Genomic DNA, 21,930 nt, shown 5'->3' with positions numbered 1-21,930 from the left:
AAAGCATTCTTTATTATAATGAGGAATGAATATTTTATAGCACAGATATAAGCAAAGCACCATGAGACTTCAGAGGAGTGAGCCAGAGGATGTCAAAGTCATTCTTACAGTTTAAAACCTCCAAAAGATAATTTAAAATGAACAAGAAGCACCAAAGAGCTTCAGAACTTGGAAATATTCAGACTTTATTTTATTAAATTTGATAACCTCCGGTTTTTTCATGATTTTGACTTTGGTCCCAAATGTACAAAGAGGGTTCGTTGGATGATCTCCTTACCAAGTCTTGAGTTCTAGAGAGACATTTCAGGATTTTTCATTTTGTTTGATAATTGAATTGTATTCATCAGTGATTTTGGAAAAGCCATGTCATTTTTTTTGGTTCATGGTTTCTTGATCTGTAAAATCTGGATTATAATGGGGTTAAATGTGAATATTAAATGACCTAATGCTCAACACAGTCCCTGGATGGCAATAAATGCTAGATAAATGATAGCTTAAAATTAGTATAATTGTTTCCATTTTAATTATTCATTAATAATTATTATATCCATTTTTATTATTGGTTTGACGTTAGAGCCACTGTAGAGCATTAAAAATAAAAAGTTGCTTAAATAGACTTTTCAGAATATCAAGATAGAAAAAAAAAGCTATGGGAGAAAGAGGATGTTCATACTCTAATAATTATGATACTAGTTACTTTCTATAATTTCTTATTGAAACCTTGTAAGGTAGCTTGTTGTCATTATTTTACAGATGGAGAGGCTTGCTTAAATGTGCCAGTTCTTTCAAATAAGCAAGCTTGCAGTTACTTTACTTATTTTTAACTATTGATGTATTTATTTGTTTTTTTCTCCTCACAACCTACTGTCTCCTAGGAAGGGGGAGATAAACCTGATAGTTTGAAATGAGCACCCTGTTTTACTCGGCTGACGCAAAGGACTGTTTGACCCAGGCAAGTGATGAGATGATGATTTGTAAGGCCAATTTAAAGCAGTGTCTTGCCCACTGGCTTCCAAAGTCCAGGGATGCATAGTATATATTCTGGGAATTCAGGTTCTGTTGTGCATGGATTGTGGTCAATTTCATTGATTTTTTTTTTTCCCATACAACAGCTTCAAAAGGCTCTTTTGTTCCCAAATAACTGATCTTTTCAACTCTTTGCTATTCTCTAGGTAAGACTTTCGGATTAAATCCAATGAACAACCACACATTTCAGATGATGATGAGATAGTTTTGAACATGTTTAATGGTTTCACAAAACACAGACAGGAAAAGTTGAATGACTCCTTGGAGAAATTGCCTAATCCAAGCTCCTCATTTTACAGCCCAGCAAACTGTGGTCCAGAGGGGACATGACCCACCCAAAGTCACACCACAAGTTAGTGGAAGAGTTGAGATTAAAAGCCAGAAATTCAGATTTTGATTTATTTCTTTCATTTGCACAGTATGCAAAATTATTTTCCTTGGCATGAAATATAATGTCAGGTATGTACAGATAGAGTACTGTATCCAGAAGCAAAGATCATTCATTCCTTTCATTTTCCTTTCAATCTTTTTCGTTATGTCAAGGATTATGTATCTTTGCTATTTTGTTTTTAATCTTTGTCTAATAATCTCCTTGATAACAAAGAGGGAACAGACCTCAGGCTTAAGCTTCTCTTAGAACTTAATAAAAGTGTTCATTTTTATTGTATTGATTGTTACGATATCTTTCATTTATGGCAAGGGAAACTGGTTTTCTGGTTGATGTAGCTGAGTTTTATTTTAAAATACGCAGATTAAAGTGAATTTACTTTAGGAAAAATATTAAGTAAACAATAGTATAGGTGGAAATTACGATGTGTACATCGTGGGTTTCCCACTGAAAAACATAATAATAAACTAAAGCTTCTTAGTTATTCATCAAAATGGAGTGTAGAACTCTCCACATATTTCTTGGAAAACACTCAATTAGATTTTGCCTTTTAGAAAGCTCCAAGCTCTTAGAAGATAGATATGGTGGAATCTCAGTTTCCTTCTTATTCATGTCATGTCCTTTCTATGTAGCAGTCAGAAAAACAACCATTAGATCTAAAAGAAGAACATAAAAACTACTTATATATCAGAGATGAACTCGTATGCCAGTAACCTCTTTATGGATAGCTTCCCTACAAGCCAAAAAGTTGGATCGGCAGCCAATCTAGTTTCAGTATGGAGATATTTTTGCTTATATTTTACATTATAAACAGTATGCTCATGCATTTGAAGACAGAAACTCATTTCATTTTTCAGGGACTGATGCTGTATCTTAAGACATTTTATACCTTATTCTTGCTTTTTTTCCTTCCTGACAAGTTCTCTAACTTCTGATCATCTTGCTATTCCATTAGAGAGTGTGAATGAAGAAGATAGCCAAATGCAATTTATCAAACATTTTCCCACTATTAACACATTTTAGAGATAAGCATATATCGAACAAATGGAATGGGAATATTAAAGTTATTCATCAAAATGGAGTGTAGAACTCTCCACATGTTTCTTTCATGTATAATTTACCTCTATCAAATGAATGCCTGGGAAGAAAGATGTATTAGATTGCAGTATTTGAGTGTTTTTCCCATTATCTTAATAGCATTTCTTTCCAGTATTGCTTAATTTGTTTCCCTGCTCCCTAAAGCAGAAGGTTCTTCTTAGCTATGACTTAGTTATCCAGGGATTCTGGAGCTCTGAAGACCTGTTACGGCTTGGCTAAGATGAGCTTGCCTTTCCTAAATGCCACACACAACTCATTCACGCCCTCTCTTCCTGTGGGGTTCTTCTGCTGGCCATTTGTGTGTGTGTGTGTGTGTGTGTGTGTGTGTGTGTGTGTGTGTGTAATGCTCTTTCAGTGGAAAATTTATTCTCATTTAGAGGAACCTGAAAAAAAAAAGAAGGAAGATGGAGTCAACTTCTGGTGACTTATGGGCAGTCAGAGTCAAATGTTTGAAGAATGGGCTTCTGAATCAGCAGAGATTTTACAAAGTGACTTGAAGAACTGCATACAGATGGGTAGAATACAGAGATGCCAAGAAATGATGCTACTTCTATTACCACTAATAAAAAGACTGCATTGCTAAATTGAGGGCTAGAAAGGTTAATGATGATACATTCTATTTTAGTATCAAAGATTAACATGATAACTTGCATATTAAAGTTAATTCAGACATACTGCTAATGGAGGGGGCATACAAAATTAATTTCTATAGCACCTCATAAATTATGATCACTCACTCTTCTTTGGCTGGTGCTCTTTCTCTTGGCAAAGGCCACATGTGTACTTAAAGTGGGAACACCTCAGTTAGTAGCAGGGCATCTTTGGTCCCTGAGGAATTTGGGAAGCTTGGGGTATGTGCCCTCTAATTCTTAATCACTGCCTGTCTGCCAGGTGTTTTCCTGCTGGGATGTGTGTACTCCATTACTGGCCATCTTGTTGACTGGCATGGATCTTGGTTTTAAAATTTAATGAGATGATGAAACTGGGCTGAAATGAGAAGAGGGTGGAAGGTGGGAGAAGAGATGGGAAAGATGAGGGAAGAGCTGCTCTCTCTTGATGGCAGGAGATTCTCCAAGAAGAATTCTGCACAGTGTTATTAGACAACTATTTGCTGTATTTTCCCCATTGAGTACCAAGGCCCAGCTGACATAGGAACATAGCCAGTCCAGTCTTTAAGGGCACAGGCTCTGGAGTCCAAGTACTAGATTACAAGTTCCAGTGAGATTTCTTGGGTAATTTACTTTACTTTTTCAACTCACTGTTTTAAACAGGGAAAATAATATGGAACTTATATTTTGATGTAGATACACTTATATTTTATATAAAATTAAATAGAATTTAATTTTATTATAATTTACATATATAAAAACACACACATCTTAAGTAGTTTATGAATTTTTTTATATGTAAATCTATCAACCAGCACCTATATCAAGATACGGTATATTTTCATTACCCAGAGAGTTACATATAAATATTTTAAAAGTTAATAACAATAGCTGGTACTTTTATAACGCTTTCCCTGGGCCAGGTATGCTGCTCTAGGTGCTTCATGTCTTTTTGTTTCACTGTCACCAAGGGAGGTGCTGTTGTTATTTCTGCATTACAAATACAGAAACAAAGATACAGGGAGATTAAGTGATTTCTCCAAGATCACGCAGGCAGTAACCGATACTCCACGTCCACACTCTGCTCCCTATTGTCTACATAGCACTTACCATGTGGTCTATAAGTGATTAAATGCGTCCGAGGAATGAGAATGAAGCCCCTTTGATGGCTGATATTTCTTTCTGTTCCTCTTCTTCATAGTCCAGTTTATCATTCCACCTTGTCTTGGGCTAATGGGCTGTGCTTGGTACTCTAGTAGCATCTTTGAGGGAAAAGATGGTTCCATCCCCACCTTCAACAGTCAGGTGCATGATAGGTGCTCTAGAAGTAGTCACTGACTGTTGCTCCCAGAAAATCCTGTCCCCCAGCTCCCACCCAACTGATGCTACTTGTTGAAGTGACAGTTTTGACAGACTTACAGGTGGGATCACTGGGTCCCCTGCAAGTTTGGGCTGCTTCGGCACCTTTGGGCTCAGTCTTAACCTTGTCCTTGTGATAGCCTAAAAATTTCAAGTGAAAATCCCTCCTGTTTCTGGGCCTTTTGTGGCTCCCTTGTTCCAGCTTCCCCTACTCATCTGTTGCCTGTCCATCCTCATCCTTGCCCAGTTGCTGCTGCTTTTCCTTCTCTACCTTTGCTTTTTTGTTCTCCTCTTCTGTGTCTTTCTTCTCTTTGCCTCCCCTTTCTTCTTTTTCTCTTTCTTTCCTTCCTCTTTTATCTCTCCTTTTTTCTTTTTCTCCCCTTCCTTCCACTCTTTTTTCTTCTCCTTTTCACTTTATCATGATCCACATGAGCACCACCAAATAAAATTAAGAAGCCACTCTCTGCTAAATGTATTGTAATTGCCCATGGCAAGTTACTTTCTGTAGGAGGCAGCCATGTCCACTGTGTCACTCATATAGTTAAATCGATGCTTACTCATTTGTACTAGATCATTTCCATCTGATTATTTAGCCAATCCTTTCTTTGACATCTCCTTCTGGATGTCCTATAGGTACTCAAACTCATTATTTCCAAAACTGTATTCATTCTATTCAAGAAAACCTTCTCCTCCTCCATGATTTTTCTGCATTTGAATCATTTTCATATATGCCTTGAATTTGGTAACATCTCTCTCTTTATAACCTGCATCCTGGTCCTGTACAGCTGTGTGCCATATGGAATGCCTGGCATTTGGCAGACGCTCGATATGCACTTATTCACATGAATAGAGAAATGGAAGTGCCATGGAGGGACAAGCACATAGTCATGAAACTTCCTCCCTTTATTTTTTTTTAATGTTTCACAAGAGCAGAAAACACAGTCAAGTGACTTGAAACCATTAGCTTTTCTCCAGTTTTTTTCAGTGCTAAGATATCACAATTTGAGTCAAAAGCAACAAATGACTACTAAACTCAATGTAGAACCTTAACTTTAAAACATCATATGAAAAATGTCTTTAAGAATTTAGTGCCAGAAAAAGCTATGGTTCCTGCAAGGAATTGGTCCTATTTTATTCTCATGATCAACAAACTCTAGAACTTGGATGACTGCCCTTATGGCCCCAATAAGGGGAATTGGAGCTTATATTATCTTTTACGTTGGAATGGCATTTTCTTTCTTCTTTCATTCTTTCTGGACTAAGGTAACATATAAATAAATGCTTATAACTAATAATAAACATGAACAAATAATGTGCAAAATTATTTGCAATTTCATAGAAATACAACTGGAGATTCATTGGTGGGGACTGAACATAATTTGAAATCCAGTATGTTTCTTTTTTTTGTTAACTTTTGTTTGAAGTTCAGGGGTACATGTGTAGGTTTGTTACATAGGTAAACTTACGTCATGGGGATTTGTTGTGCAGATTATTTTGTCACCAAGGAATTAAACCTAATACCCATTAGTTATTTTTCCTGATTCTCTTTCTCCTTCTACTCTCCACTCTCCAAAAGGCCCCAGTGAGGATTGTTCCCTTCTATGTGTCCATATGCTCTCATCATTTAGCTCCCACTTATAAATGAGAACATATGATATTTGGTGTTCTGTTCCTGCATTAGTTTGCTAAGGATATTAGCCTCCAGCTCCATCCATGTCCCTGCCTCCACCCATGTCCTTTGACATTATCTTGTTCTTTTTTATGGCTGCATAGTATTTCATGGTGTATATGTACCACATTTTATTTATCCAGTCTTTTATTGATGAGCATTTAGGTTATTCTATGTCTATGCGGTTGTGAATAGTGTTGTAATGAACATATGTGTGCATGTGTCTTTATGACAGAATGATTTATATTTATTTGGGTCTATACACAGTAATGAGATTGCTGGATTGAATGGTAGTTCTGTGAAATGCAGTGTTTCATTATATTTTTTTTAACCATCAATTGACTGCTTCTTTCACATTAAATGTCTTCACTGATATTTATTATCTTTATTTCCTACCATCTAATACTTTTTCCAGTTTCTCTTTTATTATTGTAGAGTCCAAGTAAAATCTCTTTGATCCTCTTATTTAAATATTGGGCCTAAGTGTGTGGTTCATTTCGTAAATCACTCTTTGCTTTGGGCCTTTTAGGGAAGGGCTCCTCTTGGCTCTTTTGCACAAGTAGAGAAATAAAGCAGGTTAGAGCCCCTGCCCCTCAAGTCTGTCTCATCTGTCTACCTTCTTAGCTGAGTGCTAGAAAAGAAAACCAGGCCAGAGGATGCGTTCTTCCCATTTCCATTTTTATTTATAGGGAGAAAAATGGCTGTGTTTTTTTTTTCCTTTCCTCTTTGAAGCGTGCTTCCAGTTCTTTGGCTTGTTTGAAATATAGTATACTTCTCGGTTTTCCTTTTGTAATAAACCACACTGGGTTTTAAATGTGCAGCGCTATAAATGAGAGGAGCCCCAGCCTCTTCTCCTTCGGAGCTAATATGGGGAAGGTGAGAGAAGAGGAGAATCAGATGATGATTGGAAACAATTACACAACCATTCCATTTTGCTAATGTTTGAATCCAGGATAATTTTCTCATTTAATTCTCTGAAATGAAGGGCCCCTCTGTTAGCCTTAAAATGTAAACAAGAGGCTTTTAATGCACGCTTTTCCCAGAAGTGGAATGTTAGCTGCTCATATTGATCCAAAACATTGCTGTTAGCTTTTGTTCTTTTTGGTATTTCTAAGTTTTGTGATGGTGGCGATATAGGATTGTTCATGTGCAGCTTGAGGATTGTCAGTAAGAGGTATTATTATTCTAAGTTGCAAACAGAAATTAAAAAAAAAAAAAAGGACATTCAGAGAATGGTTGCCTGAGCCCTCCATTAGTCTGTCCACATACAAAAGGGAAAATGGAAATCTGAGGCATATATCCCAATTATTTCAATTCATACCCACTTCTTAGAACTCAATTCTCTGAGTTTGGTATTCAGACAAAAGTGTAGTTTGTTTGAATGATGAAGGTAATAGCTTTAAGTCCATTTTATTCCAGCCTGCCTGGACCAGGCATTTGTAGAGTTTATAAGTTAGCAACAGTAGAAGGAAACTGAAGCTTCAACACACTCTACTTTAGACTGAGAAACTTCTGCGTAGCATTGGATCCCAGTGTCTCATTAACTTAATAACTGCAACTGGATTTGTATTATGTTTTACTTTGATCTTCTTATGAAAGACTCATTTTCATCTCCATTTTTGGAGGGAGAGAAGTGAAGTGGCTCATCCAAGGTTACACACAGCATGGTAGTAGTCAGGCTGGGATTCAAACTTGGGTCTTTCAGCCTTTAACTCAAAGCTCTACTCCCTATACCATGGCTTCCTCTATGATTAGGTAAAATGGCTCAGGGAAGGTGATGAAGGTAAAGAAACACACATACAGTTCTCTTTCTGCTCCTTCCACCCCACCCCCAGCTGCTACTACCTGGTTTCCTCCAGGATGACACAGAATAATGAATATTGACCAACCCAACACTAAACAGGGTTCTGACTCTATGAGTTGCCCTAAGTACAGGCCCCTTCTTCGCATTCAGCAAGCACTTACTCATTCATCTAATACTTACTAAGATCCTACTGGGTAATAGGCGTTGTGCCAGGAACTATAGGAGACATGACTTGATTGAGATTGGATAGGTCAGTCCAGGGTTTCACTATCTAAGTAGGAAAAGGTAGTGAATGGCTTCAAGTCACAATTGCTCTTTGCTAGTCAACTGCATTGTGATGGGGAAGTTCAATAAAAAATAAAAAAAATGAAAGAAGTGAATGGCTGGACTAGAGACTCAATCACTGAGTTGACTAATGCTCATTATTGTTTAATTCTGAGGTTCTAGGACTGAGATTTGTTTCACTCCCCTGGGATTGTAACTTATAAAACCGCAACAAATATCAACCAATCATTAAACAGACCAACCAATCAGAGTCTCAGATTATCTATTTAAAGCCAACTTAAGGGAGTTATCAAACTCAAAGGGTGGCTGCTTCATTCCAGCAGAATCCAAGAAATTGGTAATAATTGCCTTGCTCTCATGAGCCAAAGGGGTGGGGCTGGAATAACACTGATGTTGGAGTCAGACAGGTCTGTGCTGGGGCCGTGCCTCTGTTGGAGATACACTAGCTGGGTGAGCTGCATGGAGCTCCTATTTTTTCATCTGTAAAATGGGAACAATGCAATCTATTGAATAGGTTTTGGTAAGGATTAAATAAATTTCCAGTATGTTGCCTAGAACCTAGCAGGAGTTCAACGTATATTGCATATTCTCACAATAAATATTCCACTTTGCCACTCCCCTTCATGCCAATAATTTCTGTCACTTTTAAAATATATGTCATAGTGACCCTGGCTGCTGAGAAGATTCTATTTGAGTATGTGACCGTGTACCAGCTAATAAAGAGATAAAAGTGTAGGAATTCCTTGTTAAGTAGAGATTGGGAATAGTGAAGCCAATGAAATTCTGTAAGTCTCCAGAGGGACTGGGATGACAGAATAAGGGATTTTATATGGTGTGATGCAAATGAGAGGCAGTGGGTTAGGGATGGTGGCCCTGGAGGGGTGGGGCTGCTAACCAATCTTATAGGTCTCCCGAGCACTTATAAATCAATCTGAATTCCATACATCACTGAATTGGAAATGGTGTCAAAGGATGTGAGACACAGATGTTCATAGTCACAACATTACTGGACTAATTTTTCCTCTTGCATGTATTTGAAGTAGAGCACTTATCTAAAAATCTTGCGCTCTCTCTCTCTCTCTCTCTCTCTCTGTGTGTGTGTGTGTGTGTGTGTGTGTGTGTGTGTGTGTGTGTGTTATTTTTTAAAGATGGGGGTCTTGCTATGTTGCCCAGACTGGCCTCAAACTCCTGGGCTAAAGCAATCCTTGCATCTCAGCGCCCTGAGTAGCTGGGACAGCAGGTGCATGCCCAGCACTTAGCTAGAAATCTTTCTTTAAAGATTGTCAAAATTATCCAGTACAGAGGCAGCTTGGTCAGCCAGAAGCTTTTTATTTGCTGCTCCTTTCATCACCAGGATGAACGGGTGGGTGTACAGTCTTCCAGCAGGCCAAACTGCACTCATCTGGTGCAAATGTAATCATTCTAAGCATTAGGAAACAAATTAAATTTTGGGTCTCAATTCAATTGGCCATATCTGCATTTTTATTTTTCTAAAAGCATTTTCTAAGGAGCTGGATTGGCTTTTTATTTTTCCAAAAGTGCTTTCTAAGGAGCTGGATTTAATGAGCAAGCTAGCATTGAGGAGGCCAGTCAGCAGTTGCAGGCAGGCACAGTTGGGTAACTAAGGGTGCAAATACTTTTCAGAACACACTAGTCATGTCCTAATAGCTTTCGGAAGGCATGATGATAGGCTATCTCAGTGGCCATTTCTCACCGTCAGAGAAATGTTGATGGGAGTCTTTCATTACTTGCTAGTTGAGGCCAGGAAATGGTCTCCATGATTACACCCTAATTTGATAAACCCTAAAATGAATCTATTGCTATCTCACTCAAATGCTCCAGAATGCATATGCTTACATATGTATGCAGCACATCTAATCCATCAGCAGGCCATGTCGACTCTGCCTTCAAAACATAACCCAAGTTCGTCGACTTCCCTCTGTACTTGTACCCTTGTATCTACTGCTGCAAATGAATCAAGCATTCATCTTCTCTCTCCTGCACTGTTGTAGTAAGGAAGAAGGGTAACTTAGTACGTATGAATATAGGCTCTGGAATCGTATTTCCTCAGTTTAGCTCAGCTCTGCTTACTAGCTGTGTGATTTCAGGCAAGTTACTGAACTTCTCTAAGCTTCAGTTCCCTCATCCATAAAATAGATGTAATGATACACTTCATAGAGAGAATGCGTGGTAGACAGTGAGGGCACAATAAATACAAGACCTCTTCTTTACCTCTATAGAAAGCCTCCTCAGTGTTCTCCCACCTTCCTCTCTAGGCACAAACCCTTCACCCTCCATTAAAAACACAAAAACAAAAATTATTTATCTCTACCCAGGAATCAAACTTTTTACCTTGGGCCACAGGGCCTGATAAGTCCTGTTCCTGGCAGCTCCTCCAAATTGATCATCTCACATTAAACTCCTGTTTCCTGCAATCCAGCCACACTCGCATCCATACCACTTTTCCAAGTTCTGCAGATTTCCACCCCAGCGCCTTTCCATGCCCCTTCCTCTGAGAGTACGCCTCCCTGAGACCTGTGCGTGCAGCTTCCTTCTCCCCCTTCAGTTCTTGGCTCAAGTGTGTCTGGCTCAGCGAGACCCTTCCTTGACTGCACTGTATGAAGTGGTCTTCCCAGACCCCTAGACTCTTTCATCCTGTTACTTGGTTAAGTGCCTTGCTGGTAGTTATCTGTGCCCATTGTTGTAACATCTGATCTCAGGGCCTTGCCCAGGGCAACTGTCACTTCCATCTCCAGCACCTGCCTCCTGGGGCTGCCCTCGGGCTGCAGGACCCTACTTTTCCCAGAGACTGAACCACCCCAAATGCTGTCCATCCCCTGGTTCTGAACATTCCAGGTTTATCACCCCTGGAATCTACACTGTCTCCAGAATTTGTGGAATTGAGCTCAAAAGTTACCTTTGTGAAGTTAGCTTGGTTTTTGTACTCAGCTTGGCCTGGTTCCCTCCACTTCTCTACTCCCCTTCCATTTTTTTTCTGGAACATCTCCTAATAAGTCCTTTTCACCCAAACTTCATGATAGAGTTTGCTTCTGGAATATCTAACCTAAGTCAACTATTATCTTGTTTATTTAATTGTTTATGACACTCCACTAGAATATAATATCCATGAGAACAGTGAGTATTCACTGACTATGTATGTATACATATGTATGTATATATATTTAAACATACATATATAAAGATACAAATATATTGCATATTGACTATCAGAGCTTTCAAATTATATTTATAATCAGTGTGACTTTCTTTTGGATACAAACATATTCACATCCTGTTCAAAGTTTTTCACTTTGGGAGGCCAGGGTGTGTGGATTGCTTGAGCCCAAGAATTTGAGACCAGCCTGGGCAACATACCAAGACCCCATTCCTACACACACACATACATAATAACAGTTCCAGCTGTTACATGTCAGTCTACCCTCCCTGCTGTCTCTGTGCATCTAAGTGGCATAAGCCTACTTATTATAGGGCATTTGCTTATTAAGTTTAGGGCAAAATCACTTTTTATGTTCAATATAAAGCATACATGATAAAAGCAAGAGCTTGGTTTGGACTTTGAATGGATATCTATTATAAAGTTCTGGAAGTATGTTTTTCCTTAAGGATTTACTGCCTAACTATGTTTTCTCCCTTCTAAGATGCCTGGAGAGAATTTTAACCGTTTCTGAGTTCTAACATCTCTAAATAGGCTGTTTGTTTAGCTGGGAGACATATTTGTGCCCCTGAGGGGTTCATAAAGTAGAGACGTAGATGGTGGCGAAGGCTGGCCGGAGGGCTGTGGGTGGTGATTCTGGATCATTCAGGGCCGGGGGAGTGAGGCAAATGACTCATGGGGAGCTGCTGAAGAATGCGTTGGGGGGAAAATGCTGGTGGAGTTGTAAAAGACTTGTAACCTGATCTGGAATATGAAATTTGTGGGTAGTTATTGATTTCCCAGTGGGTGGAATTAGTTTTCTTCATGATATGCTGTTTGGAGGAGGGAGGTTGTAAGAACAAATTGCTGTCAGATAAGAATCATGTCCATGGAGGTCTCTCTTTGTGTCTAGTTGATCCAACCAGGTGGCTTTCAACATCTGCAAATGCTCCCAAACCAAACAGAAGGAAAGCAGCCTGGCAGTGTAGAGCTCGGTTCACACTGCTCAGTACTGCCTGGGAGAATTGTGGGTTTCAATTACAAGGGGAGGGCAGGGTGAGCTGTGACAACTATAGCCCCACCCCGTTGCCAGTCTTCCAACAGAGCTGAATTGAGGGAAAGTCAACTTTCAGACAAAGGAATTTGGCCAAAGCCGAATGAGTTTCACCTTAAAGTCTGTGAAAAACGGAACAGGTCTGAAGAGTCGATTAACCTGTGCTGGTGACAAAGTCAGGGGCTGGCTATGAGTGGAACAAGATTCCAAGTGCAGGCTGCCGCAGTCAGGCTTAGAAACACGGTCACTCATGCTGAGGACATGGCTGAGCTTCGACACAGATGCATTCCTTGTGTTTAACCTTCTTCCCCAACAGTAAGAAGGAGACTGGGAAACCACAGTGTACCACATTCCAGAATGTCCTAAAATCTGCATTCTGATGGTGGGACCAAGATGTACCTGGGTTCACAGATTGGCAAGCATTTCCCTAGCAGGGAAGTAGGGTCCATCTTGGCTTCTTATGTTTTATAAGTGACTCTTTGGGTTCTCCTTCTCTCAACATCAGTTTCAAGGATGAAAGGGGTAATGGCATCTCTCCATGGACATTGCATTATATCCAATGGCCACAGCTGACTTTCTCTCAGTTCTGGGTGAGTGCATGTGGATTGCTATAGGTCTGGTCTTGAACTAGTCCATCTCAAAAAACCTAGGGGGATGATGGTATACCCCAACTACTGGAGACAATTTAAAGTTTGAATGTGGCATAATTAGTGACTTTTGTCCTAAGCTTGGGTCTTACTTTCATTTATGGAACAACCCCAATAATCTTACTGGTTTTCCTGTTACATAAACAATGGCCATATCATGTGATAAATGGTAGGATGGAAATATATTGAAATATATTCTGGGTGCTATAGGAATGAAGGAGAGTGACCCAAGGTAGAGTTGGGATGTCAGGAAAATTGTCCTAGAGGGTTTGATATCTAAAGTAAGAGCTTGAAGGCAAGAAAGAGTCAGGAGAAGATGGGTGGGACAAAAGCATTCCAGGCAAAGAAAGTAACATGCAAAAATTCAGAAGAAGGAGAGTTCGTGGTTGGAACAGAGAGAGGGAGGTGGAGGATTGACAAGTGATGAGTGTTCACGATGAGTTAAGCTCAGACCAGAGAGTTGAGAAAAGTCATCCTGAGGGCCATAGGAAGTTACTGAAGAATTTCTTGACCACAGTGGACTCCTGTGCAGGGAGCAAGGAGGGCAGTTAGGAGAACATGACACAGAACGTGGAGGAAGTTGGCTTGAAGGTGGAGTGGACATAACTTCATGATGGATTTGATGCTGGTATAAAAAGAAGAACTCAAAGATGATTTCTTTGCTTGGATGACTGTGTGACTAGGGTGTCCTCACTCTTGAGAGACAGCAAAGGAGAAACAACAGACTTGTGGGGAAGAGGGTCAATTCAGATATGATTTTTAGGAGTGTTTCCTGCTGGAGCTGGATTGTGACTATGGTGGCGGATGTGATTTTGGCTGGATGCACTTCAAAGTGGTTTTCCAAAGTGACAACGAATTTTCGTTTAGTTTCCAGTGGGGCTGATATTGGGGAGGAGCAGGTGAAGAAAAGGATCTTCTTATTTGAAGTGTCCCTGAGTCACCAAATAATTGCAAAAGCACACCACACTTCAAGAGGGCTATGCATTCAGGTAGGTAGCACTGATCACCACATGACAAAACTTTCTTAAGGGAGGAACCAAAACCCAGAAATACTGCATTTTCCTCTCTGCGGTCACTTGGACAAAGAAAACTCTTTTGTTTAAAGCTGAAGGAGTTGAAAGCTCTGCAGATTCCTCCATGGCTGGTCTGAATTATAATTTGGACTTGTCACTTGGTGGCAAGTCTCCCAGTCTTTGTCAGACATTGGATACCTAATGCAGGAACCCAGCCTGGGTTTGCAGGTCTCTGACATTCATTGCCTCTGCCTATGAAGATTGATTTCAGGCTTTGCATTATTTATCTTCAAAACCATTTGTGTTTGTTGGCTTGACAGTCAAGCAGCAATTTAGAAATGCTGCTTCCTGAAGCTTTACAGACTAATATAATTTCACAGCTCCAATTACAAATGAGAAAAATTATTTCATCTGCAAACAGAAGAGCCAGACATTTCTGAGAATGCATGGTTAAAGAGAAGACAAAGTACCTTCTGAAAAACGGGCCATGTTATTAATGGCATCTTCAGCGAAAATCTTGCTGACTCTCCAAACCATGAACCTTCATCTTATGGGGATGCTGGTTTTGAGAATCTGTAAAGCCGCTGCCTTTCAGGTTGATAAACCATTGCTTCTCCTGGGGTCTGGTCTGCAGCTCCCACAGCCTCAGTACTTTGTGAGCAAGGCAAACATGTCCACTGTCTTTCCACCTAGCAAATATATCCTTCCTCCTGCAACTTGCTCGGAAGCTATGTTTTATAGAATCCTGGGATTTTGGTTGTGGCCTTAACAATCATTCAATTCAACCCTTCATATGATACTTTACCTCTGCCTCATGCCTATCCATGGGCAGCAACCCACTACTTGAATATTTTTAGGGATGGAGAATTCATTACCAGACTTTTCCATGAAAAATCTACTAGTTTATTTCAATTTTAAGTAGGATTTAAATACCAGTGACTTCCCAAGGACATCTTTCATATCTAAAATCTCCCAAGTGGCTTTTCCTCTTGGATTCATATCTTAGTAATGGATTTATATGAGGTATCTCAACTACAGTGCTAACAGAATGACCTTTTAAGGAAAAACCTGACCTCAGTTGTTCTACAGCTCTATTTTATGACCACTCCTAATAAGTTGCTACTCTTAAGACTAAGTGTTATTCCTGTCTACTCAAGTCTGCTTCTTCTGCTGGCTCTGTGCAGTGATGGGTAGTTAACCCCTGGTCATTCCTTTCCACCCCAGAGTAGTGACTGGCACATAGTAAGCCTTCAATAAATGTGTAGAATGACTGACTGACAGAATGAATGAGTTAATTAAATGCATGAATGGATTAGCTCTTGATCTGCCTTTTCATAGCTCCTTCCTGTAGGTCCTACTGATCTCATTTTACAGAAGGGGAGAGTTTTAAATAATTTTTAATCTTGAGTCACAGAAAGCTATTTTAAGCCTTAAAACATAGTTTTCTTGTACTTTAAGCTAAAGGCAATTGAACACTTTTGATTTGTTTACTACCTTGCTTCAAGGGCTTATCAAATCTTTAGCTTCAGCAGAATCCAAATACATTATGTCAGAAGCTAGGAATCTAGGGGACAACCCCCACACTTTGTCATCACCTGGATTGTCGTCACCATGGCGTCTTCACTGCAGTGACACAGATTTCCTGAAGGCACAGCTTTTGGAAACTCCCTTGTGCCCAGAGAACTGTGGAAAAACATGACTTTCTGTTGCATTTTAAATCTCCTGTTAAAGAATCTTTGATCCTACTTTTCAAAGAGGAAGACTTGACCACCTTTATCTAACTTAATAAGATAATACACCATTTTTTATCTTCTGGCTGGATTTAATTATCACAACATCAGTGAAGGCATAATTGGGAAGTTAAGTATCATTAAGTTAGGGAAGTTATTCATCTTCCAATGACAAAGCTACCACTTCAGATGAACTCACCTGGTTTTTCTATAGCAAGCATTCCTAATTTCCCTCTAGCAAACAAAACATTGCAAAGTTACAAGTGTGAGTCCTTTTGAAGATAACTTTTAGCCAGCAAAAGAAAAGAAAAAGAGAGAAGATAACTTTTAAAATAAACTTTTTAATGAACATTGTAAGGCATTTTTTTTTTTTGCCCTGCTTAATAAATACTTCTGGATGAAAAACTCAACCTTGTGATGGCAAGATATGGACCAAATATTTAAGTAATAGGGTAATTGATAAAGTAATAGGGTAATTGATATATTTTCTCCAACTTTCCCCTTTATCTTTCTAAACAAAGAATAGTTGCTAATCATTGTCTTATACTCTCAAATTCCTTAGGCCAACAAGTTTTTTTCTTTCTTTCTTTTTTTTTTTTCTTTTGAGACAAGGTCTTACTCTGTGGCTCAGGCTGGTGTGCAGTGGTGTGATCATGGCTCACTGCAACCTTTACTTCCTGGGCTCAAGTTATCTTCCCACTTCAGCCTCCTGAGTAGCTGGGACTACAGACATGCATCACTATGCCCAACTAATTTTTAAATTTTTTGCAGAGATGGGGTCTTCCTATGTTGCCCAAGCTGGTCTTGAACTCCTGGGCTCAAGTTATCCTGCTTCCTCAGCCTCCCAAAGTGCTGGGATTATAGGTGTGAGCTACCATGCTCAGTCCCAACAATATCTTCAGTTGCATTTCTCATAAGTGTGATAAAAGCCATGGCCTATGATTTTATCTATGATTTTCAGCAAAGCAGAATCAAAATTCTTGACATCTATAATTTTCTGTTTCCATAGTACTGACACTTCCATTGCAATTAAGAACACTTAAGTGTTACCTTCCATTATTCTACCTCCAAGAGAATATACAAGTAACCCCACCTAGATTTATGTTCTCTGAATCACCCAGTGCTCTCTAAATCCTCACTCTTCCTGTTGCAATATTATCTACTTATCAGGGACTATCTCAAATGCTGCCTCCTCCATTCATGCAACCAAGATTTACTGACTCACTTCTATGATCCAGGTACTGTACCAGGCACTTGAATTTTAGTTCAGCTCTTATGGAGCTTACTTTTTAGTGGGATGAATAGACATTAATTACACTTACTGGAATTTAATAAGAAGCTGAGATTGGGCTCTGAGAGAACATATTCTATTAGATCCCATAAAGTCTTCTGTGCACCTTCAGACCAGAGCTTATGATAGGGCTTCTGAAGCCCTCAGGGTGTTTTGTGACTATTAGTTGGGACTCTTCGGTTTCAAGAAGGAAAGAGTCTGTTTCTTGAAACTGAAGAGTCCCAACTAATAGAGTCTGGTAAATTTAAATAAAAACAAATGGATTTAGAAGAAAGGGGATAATCCATAGAATCAGAGGAAATGCTGGGGAACTAGTCATCAGAGAGGAGAACATCAGAATCTTGGAGGGAGAGGGGATTCAGCATGCACCCCTGGGCAGCCTCCTTGGGGTACTTCTGTGATGACAGCAGAGCCCAAGAAACTGCACATTTCTTTTTGCTTTTTCTTTTTGAGATGGAGTCTTGCTCAGTTGCTCAGGCTGGAGTGCAGTGGTGTGATCTCAGCTCACTGTGATTTCCGCCTCTCTGGTTTAAACTATTCTCCTACCTCAGCCTCTCCAGTAGCTGGGATTACAGGTGCCCACCACCAGCTAGGTTTTGCTTTTTTTTTTTTTTTTTTTTTCAGTAGACATGGGCTTTCACCATATTGGCCAGTCAGATCTCAAACTCCTGATCTCAAGTGATCCACCTGCCTCGGCCTCTCAAAGTGCTGAGATTACAGGCATGAGCCACCATATCCAGCTGAGACTGCACATTTCGTGTAGTGCTTAAGAGCACAGTCTCTGCAGTCAGGCTGGATTTACCACTTACTTGCTGTGTACACATGACAAGTCCCTTTGTTTCCTCATCAGCAAAATGGGAAAATAATAGTATCTACCTCCCTTAATCACTTGGAGAATTTACTGAGATGATTCATGCAAGACACTTGCAACAGTGCCTAGCACATTGTAGGCACTCAGTATTACCATGTATTAGTAACGTTGGCAGTTACTATTATGAAGGTTCCCTCAAGATTCAGATTTCAAGAGGCCATCCTAATTGGGGTCAGGTGTCCAGCCCGTCTCCAAGGGAAGGCAAGGAGCCTTATGACAGCTTCTCAGGACTGTAGCCCATGGCAGTATGGCTCCCCCGTGTACAGTCAGGGTGCTGTGCCAGAAGGAGTGGGTGTAACTCTTGGGCTGACACAATAAGAGATGTCCTCTACCGCTTCCAACCTTTGTTTTATTCTGATTTTTGCCATTGCTCATTGGTTTTGCCTTTTTTTTTTTTCTTCTGTAATCACCTCTGTCAGTTTTTAAGTACCTAATGGGCAAGAACCACATCTTATCTCTGTACCTCCACAAAGAGAGTATCTTCTGCCTTAAATATGTCCAACATCTATTTGTTGGATTGAATTAAAATGAAATCCTGGTATTCATGATTCACATTGCAACTCAAGCAGCAACTGAGTGGGGACAGCTTGACACATTATTGGATTTTTTTTTTTTTTTTTTTGGTCCCTCAAGATTTTCTGTTTTCAAGGGAAATATGGAGACAAAGCTGCAAAGGGCTTCAGAACCTTCCAAAAATTTCCCTGAAACAGCAATGTCAAGAGACATACCATTCTCTGCAAAAGTTTTAATTTACTTCTCTTTTTTTTTTTGAGACAAAGTCTCACTCTTGTTACCCAGGCTGGAGAGCAGTGGCGCCATCTCAGCTCACTGAAACCTCCACTTCCTGGATTCTCCTGCCACAACCTCCTGAGTAGCTGGGATTACAGGCACACACCACCACACCCAGTTACTTTTTATATTTTTAGTAGACATGGAGTTTCACCATGTTGGCCAGGCTGGCAAATGAAAGCAGTGTGCGCAAGGATGCAAGTAAAAGTTGTTCATTCTGTACTGTCTGTACCAGTGAAAACTGTCCAGTAGTACAGGTATGGCTGAATAGACACATACATCCATAATAGAGAGTACTATAAAATGGTTAAAAAATAACTAAGCTGGTCCCTAAACGTAATAATATAGAAAGTGCCCCAAGAAATATTAGTGAGTGAAAAAGAAATCAAGGTTCAGAGTAATATATATATCATGGTCCCCTTGTATAAAATGGAAACAAAGCTAAAATAACACTATATGTTTTATACTGATAAACACGCAAGTAAAATCATATAAAAGGATCTTGGAAGTTTATAATCACAGTATAATATGACTTCCTTAAATGAAATGCAAAATTAAAATAACATTAGATATTTCATATGGCACATTTTTCTATGTATGTGTATGTATAAGATATACAGAATATCTTACAATATACTGAATAAAATAACTGGTTGCCTCTGGGAGGATGCATAAGATATACAGAATATCTTACAATATATTGAATAAAATAACTGGTTGCCTCTGGGAGGAAGGGTTAGAAAAAGGACTAGAATTGTGAACGATGTTCTCAAGAAATCTTAACCTAATCTTTAATATTTTAATTTTTTACAAGGAGAATGTCTTCATGAACTATTTAATGAAAAATTATATGCATATGTGAAAGAAAAGAAACTAAAAAATGAGGAATTCTACATGCCTCTGAACTGTTTTTATTCCAGAATGCCGGGACATTCTGCTTCCTGTCATCACCAAAGAGCTGAAGGAGCTGCTGGAGCAGAAGGATGAGATGCAGCACCAGGTTCTGGAGAAGAAGTACTGCGTTGAATTGCTCAACAGCATCTTGGAGGTCCTTAGCTATCAGGATGCGGTGAGTCCTCCTGGTGATGTAGATATCTTAGACTCAGACTAGGGCTGAGTTGATTAAATTGTAAAATATTGATGCTGATGGATAGCAGCTGGAGTCTAAAGATAAGTCAATGGCTTGCTCTGCAGGCCTACTTTTCCTGTGACTAACCTCCATGGTTGTGAAGGATGGCTAGGGGACTGGAATTAATCGTGTAGCATTTTGTCACCATGTGTCGTATTGGCCAGGCTTTCTCAGAATGTGGGTATAGACATTATTGCAGCCTTTTTAGATGGCTTGTCCATGTACTCACATCCTGGTTTGCAGGGGTGGGAGGAGGAGTTTCCTATGCCTAGACAGCCAAGAAAATTCTCGTGTCTGCTTTCTTAGCTGATTTACTTGGGTTGTTTTTTCTCCAGTTACCTTCTGAAATGGCAAAAATGATTAAGTGTCCTCCTGGATGGGCAGATTGCCTGCACCCAGATTCCAGAGATAGGGTGTGGAGTGGGATGCTGGCCGGGAGATGCCTGTGGTCGTGAAGTCATTATGTGTTTTGTAGACGTCATTCAGAGATTAGGCAGGGATAGAAACCAAAGGAAAGTCTCAGTGGGAGTAAGTGGAGGGCTTCCAAAGAGCTGAATCTGCAGAAGATAGCCAGATGGAGACTGAGAGGTAGCAATTAGACTCAGGCCTGGAAGTCTTAAGCATTGGAAGAGGGAAGGAGGGTTCTTGATTTGATCCAAGTTCCTCCGGCAGCTCCTCTTTGTCCTTAAGTAATGTCCAAGAGGTTCTCAGTCCTTAGATGAGACTGGCTTCAGAGTACTATGTAGACCCAAACAACCAATATATTTTTTCTATGTGTTTGTGTGTGCTTTGCCCCTTTCTCCATCCTTCCTAGAACATCCTCAGAGAAGAGCTTTCTGAATGAACTGTGTCTAAGATTGACTGTAATTCGAAAACTCTGCAGAGCAACATTCTTTTACTGGTCAGATCCATAGTCAACCATTACGATCAGTTTGTGTGTGTGCTGTCTCTCCTGTCTCTTTCTACTTTTGCCATCCCAATTAAGCCACTTCTTGTCTTACCACTATGTAATAATGTATTAGCTTTCTTCATTCATTCATTCATGCAGAGGTATTAATACATATGATATACCCAGTGGGCACTGGGAACAAGAAAACCTGTTCCTAATATATAATGGCTAAAATCTAGATGCATATTTGGGGTACAAGAGCTAAAAAGGATGTGTGTGTGTGTAGTAGGGGGGAGGCATTTTTGTCAAGGAAGCCTACACAAAGGACTGAAACATCAGCTAGTGTTCAGTGGTAAATAATCAATGATTATAGCTCTACTTTATTTTTTGAGATGGAGTCTTGCTCTGTCACCGAGGCTGGAGTGCAGTGGTGTGATCTTGGCTTGCAGCAACCTCTGCCTCCTGAGTTCAAGTGATTCTCCTGCCTCAGTCTCCTGAGTAGCTGGGATTTCAGGCACGCCACCATGCCTGGCCAACTTTTTGTATTTTTAGTAGAGACAGGGTTTCACCATGTTGGTCAGCCTGGTCTCAAACTCCTGACCTTGTGATCTGCCAGCCTTGACCTCCCAAAGTGCTGGAATTACAGGCATGAGCCACCACGTCCAGCCCATAGCTCTACTTATTTTGTTGTTTTCTAGGCACTATGCTAAATGCAATCTCCACTTTCTCTCTGTTCACCCTGATCTTAGATACTAAGGCTTATTATTCCCATTTTAGAGATGAAATACCTGAAATTCATAGACTTCATTAGCATTCAAGTCCAAATAAATAGAGCAAATAAATATCAGCGTCAAAATTCAAACCCAGGTCAGTTTAATTCAGACTCTGTGTAATCACAGGCATAGGGGATACAAAGACAAGGTCTTTGTCTTCTCTTTCTTTTTCTATTCCCACCTTATTTAATGGAAAGAGAGTATAATATCTAAGAGCTTAGGTATTCAGGATTCATTCAGGTGAGGAGGTTAGAGATGATGATGTTTCTATAAGCATATTCAGTAGCCAGCTGTTGAGCTGGTTCCAGTCTCAGCTATTTAATCTTCAATTTTTTTTTTTAAAGAGAGATTTC

General features: G+C 39.7%; 1 protein-coding gene across 1 annotated transcript in view; it reads left to right on the top strand.

The window, feature by feature from the left end:
- Window positions 1-21,930, top strand: part of DOCK2 (dedicator of cytokinesis 2) — a 427,333-nt gene that overhangs the window by 137,819 nt on the left and 267,584 nt on the right. Inside the window, 1 exon segment of the mRNA XM_003936169.4 lies at window positions 19,707-19,855. Coding sequence (XP_003936218.2) covers window positions 19,707-19,855 — 149 coding nt within the window.

The sequence above is a fragment of the Saimiri boliviensis genome, chromosome 20 (genome assembly GCF_048565385.1).
Source record: "Saimiri boliviensis isolate mSaiBol1 chromosome 20, mSaiBol1.pri, whole genome shotgun sequence".
Taxonomy (NCBI): domain Eukaryota; kingdom Metazoa; phylum Chordata; class Mammalia; order Primates; family Cebidae; genus Saimiri; species Saimiri boliviensis.
This window is presented reverse-complemented; position numbering and strand designations above follow the sequence as displayed.